We start from the raw sequence: 24,261 nt of genomic DNA, 5'->3' as shown, positions 1-24,261 counted from the left end.
ACGTCACATTCTATTTCTTTTTTAACTTCTACTTTACTAATCTTTTCTACATTCCCTCTTTGTGATATTTTTTATTTTGAAATGTTTCATATCTGGATGCCTTTGCCTGTATTTCTCTTTGAATATCTTTGGGGCTGCCTTTTTACTATTGATTAATTTGGCTTCTGACTTTGCATAAATATTGCACCATATCAAATCTCCGTTTCCTTCCCATGTCCAAAATTTTTTTTTTTTTTTTTTTTTTTTTTTTACATTTCAAAAATCTCTAGGTGTTGTTTATTTTTTCGTAGTTCCTCAGATGCTTCTCTTTCCAAACAGATCAAAGTTTCTTGGTCTATATAATGTTTTTCACAAATCAGTTGTATTAATGAACACAAATTTTTATTTGAAGCTTCCGACAGTTTTTCTTGTAGAAGTACTTTTCTTTCCTCTAATTTCTCTCAATCTTTTTTGTATATTTTGTGCCTGGAAATTCTGAACTTGTTTGCATAACAGTGACAATATATATATTTTTTCTTATCCTCAATAGTCCACTCTATCATCTGTATGGCTCTTCTTTTGGCCTGTCAGTTTTTGTGATTTTTATGGACTGCTACTTCCTTCTACAACAGCGGGCATCCTCCCCCTGGGCCTGACCTGGCCCCATTGTAAGAATGTTTCTATATTTTGAGGATTTTACAATGTCATTCAGTCCTGGCACCAGTGCAACTACTAGGATTAGGCACTTAATTTATCCTCGGTCTTGTACACCCAACTACCTATTTTTAATTTTTGACCTACTTCTGTGTCCATGATACATGTATATATAAATGCAGTCTACATATCAGTGTCGTCTTGGTGAGATGTTGTGAAAAACAGGGCCCACTTCGTGAAGGTACTGACCAAGTCTTGAAGATGTATTTAATTTCAGCAATACTACTCTCCTTTGCATGCTGACTTCTCTCTCCATTCGGACTCCCAGTATGAATAAGAGAATGGATATTATAAATATTTCAGAAGCATATACAGGGGTGATCTCAAGAAGATGACATACATAATCGTCAATGGAGGCTAAACTCATTGCATTAGTAGTTTCCTTAAAATAATCAAGCATAAAAATGAGTGTATGTATATACATATATACACACATATATATATATATGGGTCACCTTCAGATGCCAGACAACGCGTTTCGCCGACACGGAATCCGACGACGCGCGTTCCGACCGCGGAATCCGACGGGACGAAAACACCGACAACGCAGATGACCGACAAGGTGAGAACCCGACGGACTCGGTAAGTGTGCGATAGAGTGAGGGATTTAGTGTTAGGGAGCGGACAGGTAAGTGTGCGATAGTGAGGGACTGTGGGTTTAGGGGTGGGTTAGGGTTAGGGTGCAGGTAGGGTGTGTGCGCGATAGTGAGGGACTGTGGGTTTAGGGGTGGGTAAGTGAGTTAGGGTTAGGGTGCAGGTAGGGTGAGTGTGCGGTAGTGTCGGACCTTGGGGTTAGGGGTGGGTAAGTGAGTTAGGGTTAGGGTGCAGGTGTGCGGTAGTGTCGGACCTTAGGGTTAGGGTTTGGGTTAGGGATAGTGGATATGTTATGTAGTGTACTGTGTCGTTTACGTGTAGTGTGTTGGTGTAATGGTTTTCGGTGTTTTGCATTGTCGGTCTTTTGGTGTCGGTGATTTGTGTGTCGGCGAAACGCGATTTCGGGCATCTGAAGGTGATCCATATATATATATATATATACATATACACATATATACATATATATACATATACATATATATATACATATATATATATATATATATATACATATATATATATACATATACATATACATACATATACATACATATACATATACATACATATACATATATATATATATATATATATTTTTTTTTTTTGGTGAAACCTTTCAAAATGAAATCTCACTGTAGTGCTATGGACCTTCAATGGACTTTAACAAATATATCCACACAATTACAGTTCACTCTCCTGACATATGAAATTTTACTTCATTCAACAATTCTGCTGGAACTTGAAAAATTGCACAGGTTTGCGGGATACCTAGAAACAAATCCGAAAATGTGGAAGTTTTGCTATTAAGCCTGTAACAAAACTAAATTTAGAGGGCACACTGATGACTTCTTATTAATCTCATGGTGTACCCTTTCAGTGATTGTAGACAGCATATCTTTTGTGCAACTATTGTAGAACCATTAAAAACAAAAGAGGTTCAAGACTTCATTCAGCTTATTTCAGTATGGTGTTGCCAGTGTCTTTCCCCTACTTTAGTAGCCAAGTTCACAGATGCCAACCATGCAGTATATGCTTTTGCAACCTTACCAGTTTCATCTATATGCACACTCATTCCGTGGGGATTAAATGAAGTCAAATCAAATCCACGACTGATCCGTAGTACCACCGGCTTTGGATCATTTTCATTGAGATCCAGCAGAAAAATTTCTCCTGGCCTGTCTGGAGCAAAACTTGGCAGTAATGGAAACTTCAAGCCCTTTATTAAAAGGAAAATGAGACAACTTCAGGCAGTGTAATACAGTCTTAAAGAAAACAGACCAAGTAACCTGTTACACCACTGGCCAAAAATATCAACTTCATTAGCTGTATCATGGGGTAAAGGTTCACATTCCAGTTCATGAACGTAAAACATCAGAGTGAGAGAAATTATGAGGTGCGTACTCTGATGGCAGCAATGCAGCTAAATATACAGCTGTAAACATAAGCACAAGTTTTGGTAAAAAATAAACTTTAAAATTAGACCACAATATGATTTTTTTTCAGACAATATTTATATAGGTGATATGAGAGTAGCCAGTTGCCATGGTGAATAAAAAAACTTAAGTGAGAGCTTTATTTATAAGAATGAAAAAAGAAAAAAAATGTCAATCAACTCAAACGGTGCCGTCCCCGTAGCAATTATATCCTCTAACAACTGACTGGCTGAACATAAAACTGACAGAGTGAAGCAAACCTTAAGAATCATAAAATTCAGGAATATACTATCTCTGTCAAACAAAGCAGATAAATGAAACACCTCAGGAAGTACACTCTCAACTCATATCTAACATCAGGGGGCACACTTTGCTATCATGCCAGTATGTTCTGGTGTCCATTTAGCTGCCAGGAACGTGGTAACTATTCCTAAATAAATCCCATTGCTCCCATTTAATTTTCATAACACTGTGTAGATTCCAATTACCTTATTCTTTCAACGTCGTGTACGATACTGATAATGTCAGTAACTTCACCAAAGCAGACTGACATTTTTTTCTTCTAATCTCTAGTTATCGCTTTTATAAAAGGCAGTAATGTCAATTCTAATAGCATTTTAATAAGGACCAGGACCTTTACCCACTTACTCCAATAAAGAGGAAAGGTGCCAGATGTAACTACATAATAAACCATTTACTTCCTGTAGCTGCTCCATATATTCCTGTATCATTGGGCAGTTAAGGTCTATATTATAATATAGACGTTTGAAAACATTGAACAACATATGGTCGATTTCTTCAAACTTCGACCTTATAAAAAGACAAAAAAAAGAAAAAACTACCCTAATGGGTTTAAGCAGGGGGGCAAGCTGCCCTGCGCCCCCCACACCCCCTGCTACTTAAAAATACCAACTCCGAGACCGCACTACATTGCAGTAAACCGAAATTTCCCCTTACTGAGATTTCCGTTTACATGCTCGAGATTCTCAGCATTCGATATTCTCGTGGCGACAATGTCAGATTCGACATAGTCAGCTTTCGAGAATATAATATAGACCCGGGGCAGTTATAAAGATGTGATCTCAGTGTCCTCTGGAGTCTCCATTACACCTCTAATATTTTATAAAACTTTTCTGGCATATAAAATAGTTAACAAATGCATTCTATCCAAAAATTCAGACCTTCATGGATTTAATACATCTCCTGCCACTCCTTCTCTGAAAACTGTATTTCTAAATTCTGCTACCAGTTGAGCTGTGAGGCTTTAAGACTCCCCCTCCCATTCATAGAATACGTTGGTATGTCTTCTTGTTTCCATTTTGGTAGTTCTTGCCTGTACTGATAACGTGAGCATGTCAGTCATGGTTATACTACTCTTTTGAGTAGTTGTGTTGTGCTTGTTCCCATGGATACCAGTGCTGTGGTACATCAATTGATCTCCTTCATTTGAGTGATGTGTTTGGCTTCATCCCACCCATCCTTATCCACCTGTATATCTTTCCAAAAGACAGGGATAAAATATCTGAATACCCATTTCCTTTACAGGGGGGCAACTAGTATCAACTCAGGATGCAGTCCAATAAGGTAGAAGCCATATAGGTTCATAGACAAGTACATGGCTAGCTGTTCTTGTGGGTCATTTTAAGCCTAGACAATTTCCCTATAAAGGTGAGAATCAAACACCGTACCATGTGCCTGTGAGGTAAACACCTTAACCATTATGCCAACCCCCAATCCCAAAATTTGGCCAGGGTACCAAGGAACTTCCCCTACTCTTTTCAATAGGTGCTGGTGGATCTTTGCACCTAAGCTGCTACCATGTCCAGCAGAAGGGACCTCTAGCATCTCATCTGAAAGACGACACACACAAGAGTGCTGCACCTACTTTATGCTGCACCGCAGCAGGGTCAGCAACTGATCTACTTGGTGTGGGAACAGAACCCACATCCTTCTGTACCAAAGGTGAGTATGTTACCTATTGTACCACTGACACTTTACTACAAGGCCATTTAGGGTCATTAGCCTAGTAACTACCTGTGAGTTCAACTGTGCACAGTGCACTGATCCCCTTCTCCTGCTCCCTGCTGAATTGTAGATAAATATTAGGCAATCGATTTACAGACTATTACATAACTATCCAATAACCATATAGTGACAAAAGGTGAGAATCAAACCCATAACATTGTAAATGTGAAGTAAACACCTTAACCATTACACCAACTCCAGCCATAATAGGAATGGCTCAGAAGCCACAATCTCCTTTTTGTAAGAATCGAACCCATGCCATCACTGTCAACACTGACCTGTGTATTGTGTATACCACAGAAATAGTCACAGGTTCATAGTTAAGTACTCTGCTAGCTGCCCTAGCAGGCTACTTTTTAAGTCTAGCTAATTTCCCTTCAAAGGTGAGAATCAAACTATACCTTGTGTGTGTGAGACAAAACCTTAACCATTATGCCAACCCCAACCCCCAGCCCTAGAAATATTGTTAATGACACAGAGAAGTCAAATGGCCATGACTTTTTTTTTGGTTATTTAATCTCTGAAAGAGTTAATTCTGAGTTTCTCACAGTGCAGCCAGCTTCCCCCTAAAAGGGACTAGCCCAATGTGGAGCTCGAACCCATAATCATGACAGTAACATTCTCATGCTATACCAACTGAGCTGACCATCTGGCCTCTCTAATGCCCATCTTTACATAATTTTACAGCTTACCACTCCTTGGTAAGCCAGTACAGTTGCCCTCATTCGCCACCCCCTCCACGTCTTTAAGAAACTGTAACCAAATATTTAACCTTTCCCAAATTAGGATCATGCTGACAGAGTTAAGCTATTCATTTCCAAGCAGCTCCAAAATTCAGATGTTGCATCAAATAGGCCAACTTTACTTGTGTAGTTCTATGAAGCCCCTCAGGCTGGAAGTACCATACTGCCTCTTTCCAGAGGCTGGCACACTTTTTCACAGCTAACCCTGGGCCTCTTGCCACTCCAGACATATTTCCTCAAAGACCATTCCAGCGTCACCCAGAGGTTTGCTCCAGGATCAAACACAAAGGATTGACCAGCAGATATGATCTGTAACATTGTAAACATTTTTATAGCATTAACCTTATTATTCAGGTCTACTCCTTTTGATTCCCATTTCTTGATCCACTTTGCATGTAATTCTGGGGCATAAAAGGAGGATTAGTATGCAAGGACATCCTGTCCTTATGAAACACCAGAAAAGGAGGACAAGCCATAACAGCCTGAAGCTCAGACACCGGTCTGACAGAACTAAGGAATAAGAGAAGTACAGTCTTCCACCAGCAATGTTGCAAGGAAGCTGAAGATGCAGGCTCAATAGGAGCCAGAGTCAGTTTTTCCAAAACAAAATGAAAATCCAGGGAGGAGGAACAGGCTTCCTGGAAGGCTTAATATGAAGGATGCCTTTAAGGAATTGTTTAGCTTCAAACCTAGAAACTAAAGGAAGAGATAAAGGCAGACAAGCGGAGATCGCTGATAAGTGGGCTTTAACAGAAGAATAAGCCAACCCAGCACTGAGCAATTCAAGAGAAAACCGAAGGAACATCCACGGAAAGTGGATCCAGCTTATGAGAAAGATACCAAACAGAAAACCTGTTCTATTTGGATTAAGTAGGATTTCCTAGTATTGTGAATCCTAGCCTACTGAAGGACCCTAAGCACCTCAGAAAAAAATGTCTATGTGGAATCAAAATTCTATCACCCACAGTGTCAATTGAAGACTGGACAGGTGGGGATGGATGAAAGATCCCTTGTCCTGTGTGAGTAGGTCCACCCTGTGAGGTAACTTGTGATGTCTGCCCTTGGCTAAATGCAGAAGAGAGAACCAATGCTGTCTAGGCCAAAATGGAGTCACCAACAAGATTTTTGGAACATCTTGTTGAATTTTGAACAGGACTTTTGGGAAGAGGGAAAGCGTAAAGAAACACCCCCTCCAAGAAAAAGATAGAGCGTTCACCTTCCATACCAGAGGATCTGGAACAAAATATAGGAAGTGGTCTGCTCTGAGGGTAGGCAAAAAGATCTATATGAGGAGTATTCCACTGCAGGACAAAGTCCAGAAATGCATCCCTGTGAAGCATCCATTCCTAGGATTGAGTTAAGGATCTGCTCAGAGTGTCTGCCACAATGTTCTGATCTGAAGGAATATAAACTGCCTGAAGAGTCACTTGATATTAGATCGCAAGATCCTACACTAGGACTGCCAACTGGCAATGAGGATAAGATTTTATCCCCCTATTTGTTTACATACCGCATCACTGTGGTACTGTCTGCAGACACCTTGAGAGGTCCCAGAGAGAAGAGGATGAAAAGCCTGCAGAGCCAGGGGAACAGCTGTCATCTCGGACAGTGACGTGCTCCTTTTGCTGAAAAGGCAACCAAACACCCTGTACCTTTAGGGAGCCAAAAGCTGCTTCCAATCCCATGACTGAAGTGTCAACAGTTCTGGAGAGGGAAGGGGGGTAAAAAGGGAGTCCTGGATTCAGAGACAACTACTGGATACACCAGTACAGTTCCTTCTTGAGACAAGTTAGAAGAGGAACTACAAATTCTAGGGGATGAGCATGTTGAAGCCAAACTGACTTCAGGAACCACCAAAACTTTCTCATGTGGAGTTTGGCCAGAGGGAGAATAGGGATGGTGGATGCCATGAAACCAGAGCGCTCAGAAATTCCCTGGCTGTTACAGATGCCAGAGAAAGAAGAGTTTGAAACAAGGAAAGAAAGTGTTAAGGTCTTGGGAGTAGGCAGGGATGCCAGCATAGGCACAATCTCTATCCTGCACTCCAGAAAAGCATGGTCTTCAGAAGGAGTCAGAAAAGACTTTTTGAAGTTTATTGTGAACCCCAGGCCGTTCAGAGAGAAACGGCACAATGGAGATTTTGCAATAAGAGCTCTGGAGAGGATGTCTGAAACAGAAGGCCATCTAAGTAAGGAAAGAATTGGATCCCCCAATGTCTGCAGAAAGCAAATCACAGAACCGAGGCATTTGAATAGCCTTGGAGCAGTAGAAAGGACAAAGGGCAAAACACAGACCTGAAAATGCCAGGAATCAACAGACAAATGTAAAAACTTCCTGAAAAGGGGATAAATTTGAAAATGGAGATGAAAGAGCTTGAGATCCAGAGACACACTATATAAGCCTGAGGAAGCAAGAGAGGGAACAAAGTCTGAAGGGGCAACATTCAAAAGGAGGGCACCTTCAGAAAATGAGAAAGGTCTAGAATTGGTCTCCACTTACCCTGTTTCCCTGGTCACTAGAAACATCCTGGAGTAAAACACCCCCCCCCCCCCACTTTGTGACACAGGCACCTCTTGAAGAGTACCCAGAGTCAAAAGATCCCAAAGCACCTCTGGAAAGGAGGACAAGTGTTCCTGAGCGGACTGAGGAATACCCCTAAAAGACGGAAGGTATTTCCAGAGCATGAAATACCCCTTGTGGATAATGAGCAGAACCCAGGAATCCTAAGTAATCTGTACCCAAACAGGAAAAGAAAGAGGAGAGGCAGAGAGAAAGAGGAAAGTAGTTGGCAAGATTAAGGTAGTCAGACAGCATCTGGTTCATCAGGAAAAAAAGACTTCTGAGACAAAGAAGTCTAAGTAGCATTTGCAGGGGGAGCCCGCTTGCCACTCTTTTTACCCTTAGGAGGCAAGTGAGATTGCCTAATAACAAAAGTTGGCTTGCTGGGGTAATTTCTCTGAAATTTAGGTACAGGAGAAACAAACGCGTGTTTAAGTTCCTGTAAAGCCTTGCTCTTATCCTGAAGGGACTTAAAGCATCAGCAGCTTTGCCAAACAAGTGTTTATTATGTAGAGAGGCATCCATCAATTTAGCCTTAATAGCAACAGGCAAAGGTTAAAGCCAAAGCCAAGAATACCTCCTCACATACCCAAAAGCAGCAGCCCTAGATGAAGCATCTGTTGCATCATAACTACATCTGACGGAATGACAAGCCACCTGGGAGGAAGTCCCTAACAGGGAAAGGATAGAAGTTCTACCTTCAGAGTCTGGAAGATCAGAAATATCCTGACAGGCCTGGGACAGGTGAGCCAACAAGTTGTTGGACATATGGCTCTAATAATTAACAGCCCTAAAAGCCAAGGTAGCAGAGGTATAAACCTTCTTGCATGGTCTTTCCATGGTCTTGCTGTCTTTACCAGAGGGCAGAAAATTAGGAGAAGGAAGCCATTGAGATGGCTTGTCAGAAGCTACAGACCCCACCGAGGGGTCAGCAGAAGGACACTTGTACAAGAATTTACAGTTCTCAGGCACCCTATAGTGCCTATCAGTTTTTTGGGGGGCAGGGGATTAAGAATCTGGAGCCTTAGAAGCATTGCAAAATGCATTCAACAAGGCAGCCAAAACAGGAGGAATGGGAAAAGGTCTGGGAGAAGCCATCTGCAGTAATTTGTAGTACCTTGTTTTGCATCTCAGAAACCTGAGCATAATCCCATTTAAAGAACTCCACCTCCTAGAAGTTGTGTCCTCAAAAGAAATCTCTTCAAAGGGAGTATCAGAACTGGTAGATTCCTCTTCCTCTGATCCATAATCCAAAGGAGAGGGAATCTGGGAGGATTAAGCAAGGGATTCCTCATCCAAATCCACCTCCTCCTCAGAGGACTCCTGTTCCCTGGGTCTTTTAAGGGGGGATAGAAAACCAGGGGGGTTGGAACAGAAACTCCCCAAGGAGGTTTTAAAGTCATCAAAGCACTAAACAAGCCCTGAGTGAAGGACTGCCTTTCACTCTGTGGATCCTTAGGAGCCGGAGTAATAAATTTAGTATTTTGCTTTTTTTTCAGTGGGGCATCTGCCTTTCAGAATTTAGAAGGCTCTGATCCAGGATGGCATTCAATAATGGTAATAGGGACTTCTTCTCTGACTAAGATTTGAGGAATACCTCTAGGCCCCTTGGAGATGATGAGATGTGGTTCAACCTGAATGTCCGAAACAGACAACTGCAATGCCTGCTCAGACATGCTTAAAGTTGGATCCTCACCGGCCTCCAACCCAGTCATGGCAGAGGAGTCAACCAATAAAAGCCAGGTGAACCTCTGGGGATTCATTCTGGCGGAGGCTGAATAGCAGAAGATTCCATCCTACAGTTCTTGGCCTTCTTCACAGACGTCTCTCCCTCGAAGCAGGAAGTTCCCTCCATTGTATCCTTAGCAAAAAGCTTAAGACACTGGTATTCAAGATAAGGCACCAAAGAAGAAAGTCTACTATGAAGGGTCTTAGGAACAAAGGCCTGACTGATAGAGCAGGACGTGTGGTCGTGCAAAGCACCAAGGCAAACAGACACTGTTCATGGCAGTTTTTGTGGGGAATTTGTCCCCACAATGGCATTTACCCTACTTGGATGACATGAAACCCCACAAGCAACAACATAACAAAAGAAAAGATAAGCAAATCTGGGCACTTACATGCAATGGCTTGGTGAGCCAGCAACAGAATGGGCATTCAGACCAAAGATCAAGAGATGGCATTCGCACTGGCGGCAAAGTTAGGAGAATGGTACATCTGGATATCACCTTTCTGCCCCATGTTGTACGAGGAGCATGTGTGTGATGTATGGCATACTTTAAAGCAACCTAAATGCTTTGGTATACTGGCTGGATGTCGGGCTGCCCTTGGCAGGGTATCCCCCTAGTGTAAATAATACTGCAACAGTGAAACAGAACATCAGATTTAATTTATCTTTGAAGATATGTATGCTGTTCAGGTGTCTGATTTTCAAGGGAAATTTTGTTCTAGGATTTTGGGATACAATCCTAGTTAACAGCATTTCTTGCTTTGTTGTGATAGTTGTGAAGTGAGAGGGATGTTTGTCAGCGGAGCAGAGAGCTCTGCTGGTGGAGTGGAGTTTCAGTTTATCCCTTAGGGATGGGCAGGGCATTTTCCAGGTGAAAGACTAATTTGTGTACAAATTGAAGTAGAGGGTAGGTGAGGACGTTTGGTAGCTCAAATCAATTCAGCTGCCTGAGGGCAATTCAGTGATGTGTGGATTATGGCTTGCTGGAATCAAATGTGGCTACTTTTATTTTAGGACTGTTTTAGTTGTCAGGGTGGACTGAAGGTTGGTGAAAATAGGAGAGGCATACAGACGTGTAGGCAGCGGAAAGGTAGATGTTAATGTTATCCAACTGCTTTGAGTCAGATATTGTTTGGCTCAATGTAGCAGCTCTAATTTATGTGAACCAATGATTTTTGCAGTGTGTTGCTATAGTAAACCATTAAATGTTCCACTTAAATAAAGAGATACTCATTATAATAGGATATCACACAATTCCTGCATCTGGTGTCTACATACAATGATGAAAGCTGTGACTGCACCTGGGTACAAGTTTATCAAAATACTAGCCCCTTAGGATGAGAAACTCTTATCAAAAATCGGTCTTTTCTCATGAAGTGTTAATGCTTCACACCCCCCCCCCCATTCAGGTATTATCTCAATGTACAAGTCTTATATTTGGAAGACTACAGTCAAAAGGAGGATAAACGGCATTGACAGGTGACCTGTGATATCTCATGTCATACAGCATAAAGTCCGGAACTCCGTTCCAAGGTTTAGATAAACATCAATTTTCAGAGACTCCCATACTCCGTCTAAAATTTTCAGTCCCGAAGTACTTTGCATTGTCAATGACAAAAACAACATATTCAGTGGGTGACTACTCGAATGAATTTAACGATCATTGGCTATAAATTTACAGGGAACTCCAACTGATTATATAATGACATTGATACAGACAGTTGTCTTCTCCCTTTCACTAGCAGTCCATAATGCGCCAAATTCATTTAGGGGCTGAAAATAAAAAGTGCATCCTACCACACTCTGACAGAAATGTCCCATTTGTTTTCTGCATGGTCCAATAAACACTTCAAGGAGTTTACACTAGTCCACACAATACAAGTACAATAATAAACTGCCACTACATTACATTTGTATGGCATATCTGCACCATAATAGAACCAGGGTAATGGATCAGGCCCCGAGTCTCACCCGCAGCAGCCATTCCACTGTCTTATTACTTGGCTTTCTAGTTACCATAAACACTGTTTAAACTCGTCAGTGTGCAGACTGTTTTCCTCTTTACTTCTACAAAGATTACAAACAAGTTGGATTTAATTTAAAACTTTTATTTCAAATGTTATAGTACAAACACTGAGCCATTTGTCAAATAAAGCAAAACAATCTCACAATGAAAACAGACTTAGTAGAAACAATAGTAAACTTCTCTCTTTGAAACTTACATTCATTGAAACTTCAGTGAAACCCACATTCATAGAAAATGCATCTGGCCAGTGGCGGATTAAGTGTACCTTTGGGCTGTTTTCACACCATTGGCCCCTTGCACATATTTTCAAAACTATGTTCTTTAATTCACCTTCCTGATTGTACTAAATTATATTCCTTGTATAATGTAGCACCACTTGATAGAATGTGTTTTAAATTTGTAGTTTTGAAGTTTTCCATTAAACAGTGAAACAAAATGCATGAACCAATAATGACTTAAGATTGCAACTGTGCAATCACTGAAACAGATCTATGCTGCTTTACATAAATCACAGATGGGCCTTGCTTGCTGTTACTCTGTATGTCTCCCCACATAACCGCTACACAGACGGTGCTATATCCTACTTAAATCTCTTATGTTAGAACATTGTTTCTGGGCTTGCAGAAGTTGTCCCTAGTTAGGGCATTGTCTAATGCAGAGATCTCCATGTTTTATTTTTTTTAAGTCACGGAAGAGTTTTTAAAATATCGAAGATGGGCAAACCATGGTTAAATTTTCACCACATGTTATGCTTCCACTGGTAGTCAAGCCTCCCAGTACAGCAATCAAGTGCAGCTGCACGATCACTTTGCTGGAATCCATTTTACAATCCAACTTACCATCTTTGGCTCTTAGTGACTTTCTTTTTGAGGACAATCGTACTACATATTTCTGATGAGTATTCCTATGTTAAAAGTGGCCACCTTCTCACTTTTCTCTATATAATTCTGAGAATGGAAGCAAAGAAAGAGTAAAGCCTTGCTACCAAGAACCTGCCATACCAGAAGTCACCTGAGGAAAAGGATTAGTCAACATTTGTAAATCATAGGACCATTAAAGACAGAAAATCAAACATTTTTGGGGGTTGTCTTACTATGGTGATTTGCTTTACTTAGTGTTGTTTATTTATAGTTTAGTCCCCACAATATGGCACTGTGTTGCCCATATTTATCCTTCAGGCTTTCCCTATCCACTACAAATGGAAGTACTCTAAATTACTGCTTTCTTTGAGAATCCCTGGAGGGATTGTCAAGTCATTTTTAATGCCTTCCTTTGATATGTACTCTTTACCATCTCCTCAAATCGTCTTTTGTAGGCACTTTTGTGTTACAGGTACAGCCAGTGGTTACTGACTGCTCTTATGAATAGGTGCCTCTTCATTACTGGATGGCACAGTGGTGTAGCAGTAGTGTTGTTGCTTCACAGCAAGAGGTTCTTCAGTTTGATTCTTGAGTGGGGTGCCTTCTGTGCGGAGTCTGCATGTCCTCCCTGCGTTCATGTGGGTTTCCTCCGGGTACTCTGGTATCCTCCCATGCTAGAAAGGCACATGTCTGCAGCATTTTCCCCCAGACCTCTGCTGAAAATTGGCTTTGTTCCAAGTCGGACTTTCCCAGTTAACAAACGTTAAATAAATCGGTAAAATTTTAGCAAGCGGAATCCCACTCATTCACTGCCAACACAGAGATATGTTTCCCAAGGTTCATGCTTGAACTGGTCACTAAATCAGACTGACAACTCACATATTTGACCTAACAAATATTTGAAAAACCCTGCATTCTCAGATGCTCACATGATTTTATGACCTCATGTGGGACAAAAAAAAAAAAAGGAAAGGCTGTACTCTGCACTCTGGTGTTACCTGGGCCCAAAGTCATGGACAATGGGGATAGGGATCAGGGGCCAGTAAAGTACAGTTTTGTACCTACCATAAATGTAGATGTTCGAGTGTTCACCCTGCTGCAGTCATCACACCTGGGGTTATCCTGCTGTCTGGCGGTCCCGCAGTCGGCCTGAGTTCTAAAGTCTTGGTCCGGCGTCGGTTGCTGTCGCTTCTTCCCTGACGTCAGTGCGCCAGGGGTATACAAGAGGCATCCAATGCCATTTTCTTCAATTTTTCTTGCCCCAGATGTCAGGTGCCCCCAATAGGTAGGCAATATATATATAATATAGCTACATAAAAAAATACATATAAAAATAACACAATACCTTCAGGCACAAGCAAATACACCACAGAGGTTGTGTAGGATAGAATGGTATAGATAAGTCCAGCTAGTCCAGAGGGAGGGTAACCTGGACTGCAGCAGGGTGAACACTCTAACATCTACATTTAGGGTAGGTACAAAACTGTACTATGTTCATCGTGTTACCCTGCTGCAGTCATCACACTTGGGTTGAATCCCAAAGCTAAGGATGGGTGGTGGAGTTAAACAGGGTTAGAAGAAGCTAGTAGGCCCTGCAAAACTGCAGTGGCAAAACCAGCTCTAGTCTTAGAGTATAGAGGTAAGTGATAGTGTTTGGTGAAGGTGTGCACTGAACTCTAAGCTGCAGCTTCCAGAATATCCTTGGTTGGCACCCCCCTGAGAAAGGCTGCTGATGTAGCTGTAGCCCTGGTGGAGTGGGACCTAATGTTAACAGGTACCGGTTTCCCATGATGCGTGTAGCAGAAACGTATGCAATGCCCTATCCATTTTGAAATGGTCTGTTTTGAAATAGCTTTTCCTTGTGATCCTGCAGCATAGGCTACAAAGAGCTGGTCAGATTTTCTGAAAGCCTTAGTTTTATCCAAGTAGTAACGTAATTGCCTGTGAATGTCCAAAGAGTGCAGGAGTCTTTCTCCTTTGTTCTGGGGATTTGGGAAAAAGGTGGGCAAATGAATGGTTTGGTTTAGGGCCACACTGGATACCACCTTTGGCATAAAGGAAGGGTTAGTTCATAGAGAGACTCTGTCTTGATGAAAAATGAGGAAAGGCTCCACTGCCATTAGTGCCTGTAGCTCTGAGACTCTTCTAGCTGAAGTTATTGCTAGTAGCAGGGCAGTTTTCCATGAAATAAATTTTAAATCAGCTGAAAAAGCTGGTTCAAAGGGCAGCAGTGTAAGCTTTTCTAGAACAAAGTTGAGATCCCAAGTAGGTGTTGGTGCTCTCCTGGGCGGTCTTATGTTCTTAGCCCCTCTGAGGTACTGTCTTAGGAGTGGATGTGAAAATAAAGAAGGATCCGTGTTGTAATGAGCTGAAATTGCTGAGGTGTGGATCTTAATGGATGAAAAGGAAAGTCCTTTGTGCAACATCTCAGTTAAATATTGTAGAATCTGAGGAATGTTTGGATCAAGGGGATTTTGGCCTGCAAAATCTTTTCCATTTGTCTGAATAGGTTTTCCTGGTGCTGGGCCTCCTGGCTTCCAGAATGACATCCATAACAGCTTTGGATAGAGGTGTTGGCTGGTTGTTTAGGTAATTTGCCATGCAGCCAGGTTTAAAGTCTTGAGCTGGCTGTGTAGAATCTGATTGTCTCGCTGGGTGAGCAGGTGAGGAATTTGTGGTAAAATCCATGGTGGGCCATGGGCCATGTTCCTTAGAATTGGATACCAGTGCTAACGTGGCCAGTCTGGTGCAATGAGTATCATTTGTGTCCTCTCTAATCTGACTTTCAGCAGTACCTTTGCTAGAAGAGGCAGTGGAGGAAAGGCATACACTGTTAATGTTTTCCAACTGAATGAGAGGGCGTCCACTTTCCAAGCTTGTGGATGGAATGTCCTTGTGCAAAATTTTTGAAGTTGGTAGTTTTGGGGGTTGGCAAACAGATCTATGTCTGGAAGGCCCCATTTTTGAGTTATCATTGCAAACACTTGTGGATCTAGTTTCCACTCGTGGGGATCCATGATGTTTCTGCTTAGGTCGTCTGCCAATGTGTTTTTCTTTCCTGGCAGGAATTGTGCTTGTAATTGAACTTGGTAAGACAGTGCTGTGTTCCACAAGGTCATTGCTTGCCTGCATAGAGGGTAGGAATGTGTGCCCCCTTGCTTGTTTATGTACCACATTACTGTGGTATTGTCCGTCTTTATTATTAGTTGTCCTGGGTGTAAGAGGTCCTTGAAAGCTGTTAGGGCATTCTGTACTGCTAGCATTTCTTTTTGAATGATATGCAGATGCCTTTGATCTGTAGTCCATTTGCCCTGAATGTACTGTCCTGCCATGTGTGCTCCCCAGGCATAGTCAGATGCATCTGTTGTCATAGTTTGCCTGGCTGTGGGTAAGGTGAAAGGCTGACCCTTGTTGAAGTGACATGCCTGTTCTCACCATAGAAACTCCTGTTGAAGGCAGGGAATGAGCGGTATCATTGTTTCCAAGCTGTGGCTGTGCTGAGTCCATACGCTTTTCAGGTACCATTGTAATTTCCTCATATGCAGTTTTGTAAATGGTATTAGTAGTATGCAAGATGCCATGAATCCCAAGGCCTGCAGAATTTTTCTTGCAGGGAGTTGGGTCTTTGTTGCCATTGTTTTGAAGTATTGAGTCAGCTGTTGTTGCTTGTCTGGCGTGAGATAAGCCATCTGGGCCGTTTTATTCAAGCTGGCACCCAGGAATATTATGTTTTGTGAGGGCACTAGTTTTGATTTATTTTCGTTTACTTGCACCCTAGGCAACTTAGAAGGTGTTTGACAAATGCCAGATGCTTTAAAAGAATGTCCTTGCTTTCTGCTTGAATAAGGCAGTCATCCAGGTATGGGTATATTTGAATTCCTCTTTGTCTGCAGTATGCAATTTCTGGAGCCAGGCATTTTGTGAAGACCCTGGGCACAGTAGATAAGCCAAAGGGCAGTGCAGAGAACTGATAATGGGTTGAACCTGCAATGAAGCGGAGGTATCTTCTGCAATTTTGTGTGATAGGGACATGCAGGTATGCCTCCTTGAGGTCCAACGTTACAAGCCAAGCATTCTTGCCCAGCATGGGAAGAAGCTGCTGTAGTGTTAGCATCTTGAATTTTGGTACTTGTAGATAGGTGTTCAGAGTTGAAAGATCCAGAATGTGTCTCCATGCTTTGTATTTTCTTGGGACTAGAAAGAGTCTTGAGTAAAATCCTTGTCATTGCTCCTGTGTAAGTACCTGTTGAATGGCTCTTATGTCCATGAGAGCTGTAATTTGTTTTTGTGCCTCTGCCCATTGATTTGGTGGCAGGTTTGGCATTCCTTTTATCCTTGGCAAGGTATGAAAATGGAATCTGTATCCTTGCGAGACAATGTTTAGGACCCATTTGTCTTTTGTGATGATGTGCCAGTTGTCTGCAAAAAGTGTTAATTTTCCTCCCAAGGGGGCTGCCAAGAGAGATTTGCTTGGTAGTTTGAGGACTGAGTCATTGTGTTTGTCTTCTGCTAGCTTGGGGCCTGTCTTCTCCTCCTTTCTGGGTAGCAGTACCCCATTGGCGAGGTTTGTAAGGGCCTTGTGACTGGCCTCTGCCCCTTAGGCGTCTGTATTTGCCCCTCTGTGATCTGTCCGAAGCTGGAAAGGACCAGTTTTTTGTTGGCCAATTTCTGCTGAAACGAGGGGGTTGTAGCTGTAAAAAAATCCTTGACCGTCTGCATAGACTTTGCCTTATCCTCCATTTTCTTTAAAACCTGTTCTGCTTTGACACCAAATAATACATCCTGCTGTAAAGGTGCATCCAATAATTTCGCTTTAACATGATCAGGTAGGGTTTGTTCTTTTAACCAAGCATGTCTACGTATAACAGAGCCAGTAACAGCTGCTCTACAGGAAGCTTCCAATGAATCAAATCCACATTGTAAAGTATGTTTGCCCACCTGTTCAGCTGCATGCAACAGATCCTGCATTTCCTTGAATTCAGACTGTTCAGAATCTGTGCTCATTTTTTGTTTTAATTGAGACATTAGGAATTGCTGATATTTCAGCATGTGAAACTGACAATTTAATGCTCTCATAGCCAGAGTAGCTGAGGTGTATATCTTTTTACCCCATCTATCTAGGGCTCTGGAATCCCTTTCAGAGGGTACAGGATTTTTAGCCATAGAAGCTTTAGCCCCTTTCGGACCCTGGGAAATTGTTTCTGGGTCAGCCACAGGGCTTTTATAAAGGAATTTGTGTGTCAGGTACTCTGTAGTATCTGTCTGGTTAGGCTGGAGCAGGAGGTAGAGAGTCTGGATTTAGACTAGACTCCAAGTAAACATCATCCACAATGTCTAAAACTGGAGGGATAGCAAGTGGTCTGTGCTGGGGTAGTAAATCGGAGCCTTTTCTTACAATCAGAGTAGTCCTGGCCTTCCCAGTGGAAATGTTCCCTCATGGTATGTAAAGTTTCCCCAAAGGAGTAGTCTTCAGGGGGAGATGCCGAGGGAATAGAGTCTTCAGCATCAGAGTCTTCATAAGGGGGAAAAGTGTAATCCTGTTCCTCAGAAGAATCTGAGGAAATTGAAACCTGGTCAGAGGAAGCATAATCCTCCTCTTGTCTTGGTCTTTTATCTGGAGGGGGGGATGGGAACCCCTGATTAGGGTAATCAAATCTTCAGCCATCTTAAGCATCTGTTTCTTAGGCATGGGGCCTTGAACTGTAGACTGATGTACAGTCTTTTTTGGCTTTAATGGAGTTTTAAGCTTAGCATAAGATTTAATGGTAAGTGTAGTCGGTCTGAAGACACCTTCTGCCACCGAAGGTGTTTCTACTGCACTGGGATCTCCTTCTGCTCCAGTGTCGGAAGGGCCTAATGAAGATGGCTGCGATGGCCTAGTACACTCCGCTTGAGAATCTGCAGCTGTCTGGGTTTCCAATTCTGCGGTCGTCAGGTGCTGCGTAGGCGCCTCACTGAAAACCAGAGAATCGGCGACAGGCCCAGCAGAGGCCTCGGAATCTGGCTTGTTCCTAGGCCGCCTGTCCTTATCCTTGCATTTTTTATGCATGCCGGTCGTCGGCTGCTCCGATGGCATGATATAATTAAATTTCCTACCAAAGTAATGTCGTGCGAAGTCAAAACGGCATTTGATAGTTTGTTTATTAAACCTAGCACAAAACCGACAACCTGTGACGTCGTGGTCTGGGCCTAGGCAAGGAATACAATAAGAATGGAAGTCCTTATGAGGTATTTGCTTCCCACAAGAAATGCAATTGTTAACTTTTTCTGACATCGGACTGAGGCAAGAAAATACTTAGCTTTATTGAAGACTTCGGACTGAAATTCGATTCGAAAATCTCAGGTGTCGGCCGACCGGCACTTGTGAACTGCTTCTGCTTCGGGCACCGCGCAGCAAGAAAGACTGGAGAAAATGGCATCGGATGCCTCTTATATACCCCTGGCGCACTAACGTCAGGGAAGAAGTGACAGCAACTGACGCCGGACCAAGACTTTGGAACTCAGGCCGACTGCGGGACCGCCAGATGGCAGGATAACCCCAGGTGTGATGACTGCAGCAGGGTAACACGATGAACATTATACATTTCTAAACAAAATAATAAAGGACTTCATGCAAACTTAACATGGTGTACAATAAGGCATCTGAATAGAACAGATGAGGCACCTTCTCCATGCCTTATTTGCATGTGCCAATTTGTGGATCATTTTGTAGGGGAAGCTGTACTTCACAAGCAGTTGACTTTTAAGTTAAGTCACATGCATGATGGATAGTCAAGTCACTAACGTGTAGGAGACTCTCCTTGAAAAACTACGCACGGTCTGATAGTTGGTACTGGCAAGGCATAAGTGGCCAAATGACCCAGTTGGCTTATGTTTTCTATGATTATATGAAACTGTCTGTGTTAAACTCATTGAGTCTTTTCTACAGTTACAGCTAACATTGCATTTGTTTTACTGTTCATAAAATTAAAGAAACCAGGCATCTAGACTGTAAGACCAATGTTAAATCTTTTTGTACAGTGCAAACAAATTTCCTTCTCAGTGTGAAATATGCCTCTTAGTCTGATAAATCTGGGCAAAGCCAAAGAAATAATAGCCCAAGAAATCTGGACAAAGGCAAAAATAATGGGGGGGGAGACAAAGGACCAAAAAGAGGGACAGATTCTAAATATTGTTTTATAAACTTGGAAAGTTGATAGAATAAAACGTTTGCATTAGCATGCATTTTCTGAAGGATATGAAGTCTGAAACATTCTGTCATTATTTAATGATTTCCATTCTTTGTGATTTTGCCAGATCATCACAATTTTTATGAGGACAGAGCAAAAATATCAGGCAAAAATCTAGACGTTCTGCGAAAATCTGTACAGTTGAGAGCTACGGTCTGAAAAAGTACAGGCTATTACATTTTTGGGCTTTAGTAACTGCATGACTGTACTGTAAATTTTATGTAATATATTACAACTTAAACAGTGGCTTATAAATGTTGGAGTTTTGTAATACTTTAACGGTAATTATTCGACACAATCATTTTTGATGCCTCTTCATAAACTCGAGCAGTGAAAACATCATATATGGTGAGTGGAAGGGCATCTTACAAACAGCACAACACTGCTTTGGTAGAAGAAGATGTTGCACAATAACTGAAAACTCTGAAATATTTTGAGGTGCAAAACCATCCGATTCTGAAACTGAAATGTAGAGAAGATTCTTCCATGTCAAGACCACCAAAAACATGTTGTTCCTATTCCAGTCTGTGGTTAGAAGTAAAAGTAGTGAGGAAACGTTTTCTCATATAATACAAGACAGTAAAGAAGCTTCATTAACATGTTGACTAATGGTAAACGACAAAGAGACGAGGATGCTGGTCAACCCCCTTCTGCTTCTAAATCACAGCGGCAATGGACAGCACTGGATGCTTACACACTCTGCAATGGACAACGCTGGACTCTTGCACACTCTGCAATGGACAACGCTGGACTCTTGCACACTCTGCAATGGACAACGCTGGACTCTTGCACACTCTGCAATGGACAACGCTGGACTCTTATCCTGCAATGGACAACGCTGGACTCTTACCCTGCAATGGACAACGCTGGACTCTTACCCTGCAATGGACAACGCTGGACTCTTACCCTGCAATGGACAATGCTGGACTCTTACCCTGCAATGGACAATGCTGGACTCTTACCCTGCAATGGACAATGCTGGACTCTTACCCTGCAATGGACAATGCTGGACTCTTACCCTGCAATGGACAATGCTGGACTCTAACTGCCTACATGTAAAAGTGACACAGCTGCTGTATAGTTTGACAGCTACCACATCATTTTGAGAGGTATGGAGAAGGGAGGAGCTGAAGTTTCCAAGCAACAGTAAACATGGGGACATTCTGATGTCATCTGTATCACTTGTTTGCTTTTTTTTTTTTTTTTAATTCCATTTCTAGGAGTGGGTCTGGTACCATTACACCCATCTCCCAAATGTTTCAGTTTAAAAAAATAATAGGTACAGGGAGAGATAAGGCAGTCATAACCCACCTTAAGAAATGGAATTAACGACCTATCCCCCCCCCATGTACCTGTCTCACTAAAAAGAGATGATACTGTATTTTGTGAGTGTGGGGGTTGGGGGGGGGGGCAGTTAAAAAAAAAACTCAGGTTGTGACTGAGAAACATAGCTGTTCACTTAACCATATCACAGTGATATTTGGCGAGCACTTACACTGGGTATCCCGTTCCCCTACATAGTCACCAACATTGCTGTACATCTCATCAGCCATGGGAATCTTAGCAAGAAGATAACATGAACTGAACTTCAGTTAGAATAAAACAGTTCATTTCACAGCAGGCCTGTCACTCAGGCTCAAGCCACTGAACTGCTCTGCCTGCAATTACTTTGTTTTACTTATGTCCTATTCATTCATAAATTAATTCATAAAAAGCTATGTTCTGACCTTGAAATTAATTACCATGCACCTGGCTACTAAGAACTTAGGGTCTACCGACAAAAAAGTGAGCCTGCTGTAATCAAAATATTCTCAGTAGTTGTGACAGAGCCCCATCCCATCTCCCACCTGTAACCCCATCCCATCTCCCACCTGTAACCCCATCCCATCTCCCACCTGTAACCCACTGTTTCTAAGTAAATTTGAAACAGTAGAATAAGAAAGCACATACCTCTTTTCATTTTATGGTAAATTGATGAGAACTACAATCAAGAATTCTGGACATTAAAATGTCACAATTACTGATCACAAAGTACATATTCTTGTAAAAGTGAGTTAATGTGATATTTAAAAATTATGCCTGATTTTAGTCCTTTGCCCTCCTCCATCATTTATGGCTTCGTTCAGAAAGGTTTAACCTTGGAAGTAGAGCTACCAAGGTTAAATGACAGACGTACCTGGATATCAATCATGTTAGCACTACCCATTCCCACACCTATGTAAACTAAGCTAGTGTGTCCTGCTCTACACAATTGTAAACAGTGGTATTCAGAAACAAACAGCACACTGCATTAAGGGAAGCAGTGCAATGAGCAGCAAAGTGCAAGGATGGGCGATCAGGGGTATTCAGAAACAAACAGCACACTGCATTAAGGGAAGCAGTGCAATGAGCAGCAAAGTGCAAGGATGGGCGATCAGGGGTATTCAGAAACAAACAGCACACTGCATTAAGGGAAGCAGTGCAATGAGCAGCAAAGTGCAAGGATGGGCAATATACCCCATATTCAGAAACAAACAGCACACTGCATTAAGGGAAGCAGTGCAATGAGCAGCAAAGTGCAAGGATGGGCGATCAGGGGTATTCAGAAACAAACAGCACACTGCATTAAGGGAAGCAGTGCAATGAGCAGCAAAGTGCAAGGATGGGCGATCAGGGGTATTCAGAAACAAACAGCACACTGCATTAAGGGAAGCAGTGCAATGAGCAGCAAAGTGCAAGGATGGGCGATCAGGGGTATTCAGAAACAAACAGCACACTGCATTAAGGGAAGCAGTGCAATGAGCAGCAAAGTGCAAGGATGGGCGATTCAGAAACACTTAGCAAAACCAATCTAACTCAAAAAAACTGAGGTATGCATATCTTTACAGATGACCACAAAACATACAAATGAGTGACCACAAAACATACAAATGAGTGTCAACATGCTATTGAAAGTCATCAAGTATGCAAATGAATCTGTGGGATAAGTTGCTTCAATCAACTTATGTGAACACCATCATTTCTCTGTGAAAAGGTGATTCTGTAAGGTAAGATACAGTGAAGTGCCATTGCCCATTTTTTTTAATAACTTCTCAGCAGGACATCACCCTCTGCTACTTTGTCTGCACCCAATCAATCCATTTGTTCTGCACAGGCAGGGGGCTGGGCATTTCCAGATTGTGTGACCACTACAGGTCATATGTTCTTGTATACGAAGCCCCATCAGCCCCTACATTCCCTCAGTGGTGAGAGTCAGGTGGTAGACACCAGCTTATCTTGCTGATGCTGTAGAGTGGCTAACCCTCTCCAGCGGTGAACCACACCACCTTACTTTAAGTGGCTTGCTAAAGTCCTCTGCATGCTGCCTTCAGAGAGGAACCTGCCTCTACATGCACAATCTTCTTGGCTTATGAGATGGTACTATGGCAACAAATGCTCCTTAGGCCCGTACTGCAAGGGTGTCCAGTGCTCCCACTAGGTGTCACCCTACTGCCAAGCTATAGCAGCCTCCCTCACCCTAGCAGAGGTGAGCCATCAGCAGCTGCACACCTCCATCCTCCTATACTTGCTCCTACAGAAGACAGAGCTGCTAATCAAACTTGCGTTGCCTGTACCATAGTCAGGGCTTTTATCTCTCTGCATCACACAGCTGGCATAGGAGTAGCATTGTTTTAGGTTTTAGATGGCCAGCATGCGTTACAGGCTGCTTTAGAAGCCAGTGCATATGGTGCTGAATGGCACCACCCTTTGTGTTACAGAGCAGTCTCTCAGCGATCGGCTTTGACATAATTGCCCACTAATGTGGGGAGAGTGACATCACATGAGAGCTAGGAGACATGCTAGCCTCACAAGGGACCAAGTGGGATATATGGACTGCTTATTCATAGGTTCATAGGTAAGTACTAAGCTAGATTCCCTTGTGGGCCATTTTAAGCCTAGCCAATGTCCCCTCAAAGTTGAGAATCAAAACCTGTATGTTATGTCTATGAGGTAAGCATCCTAACCATTATGCCAACACTCCCAACCCATTAGTCCATTATTCCAGTGGACAAATATTTGTACAGGTAGCATCCTTGCAATGGGGATGGAGCACTTTTCAGAGTCAAACTGAGGATATGCTAGGGGTGTCAGAAACACGTGTTCCTACACATGACGGTGATGTATGTGGTGGGGCATATTTGGTTTCCATAGCTAGCAAAGGAGACCGACACTACTATGACATGCCCATTAACCTGAGGTCCTGGGGCCACCTGACTGCTCCTGCACTGATATCAAGGTCCCACCTGCTTCATGTGGTGCCCAACATCTCAAATGTAATGACTTCACTCCATCAACTTTTCAAGGGGTGTACAATACACAGAGGATTATATACAGTGTCTATATGCATCATT

The 24,261-nt window shown here is 42.4% G+C and overlaps 1 protein-coding gene across 2 annotated transcripts in view; it reads right to left on the bottom strand.

The window, feature by feature from the left end:
- The window catches only part of LOC122797136 (serum paraoxonase/arylesterase 2-like), a 695,627-nt gene that overhangs the window by 183,697 nt on the left and 487,669 nt on the right, over positions 1-24,261 (bottom strand). For both annotated transcript variants that reach the window (XM_044065936.1, XR_006364032.1), the window contains exon 4: positions 2,335-2,503. In XM_044065936.1, coding sequence (XP_043921871.1) covers positions 2,335-2,503 — 169 coding nt within the window. The remainder of the gene's footprint in view (positions 1-2,334; positions 2,504-24,261) is intronic.

Source organism: Protopterus annectens, chromosome 3.part0 (genome assembly GCF_019279795.1).
Source record: "Protopterus annectens isolate FY-2018-M chromosome 3.part0, PAN1.0, whole genome shotgun sequence".
NCBI classification, from domain to species: Eukaryota; Metazoa; Chordata; order Ceratodontiformes; family Protopteridae; genus Protopterus; species Protopterus annectens.
This window is presented reverse-complemented; position numbering and strand designations above follow the sequence as displayed.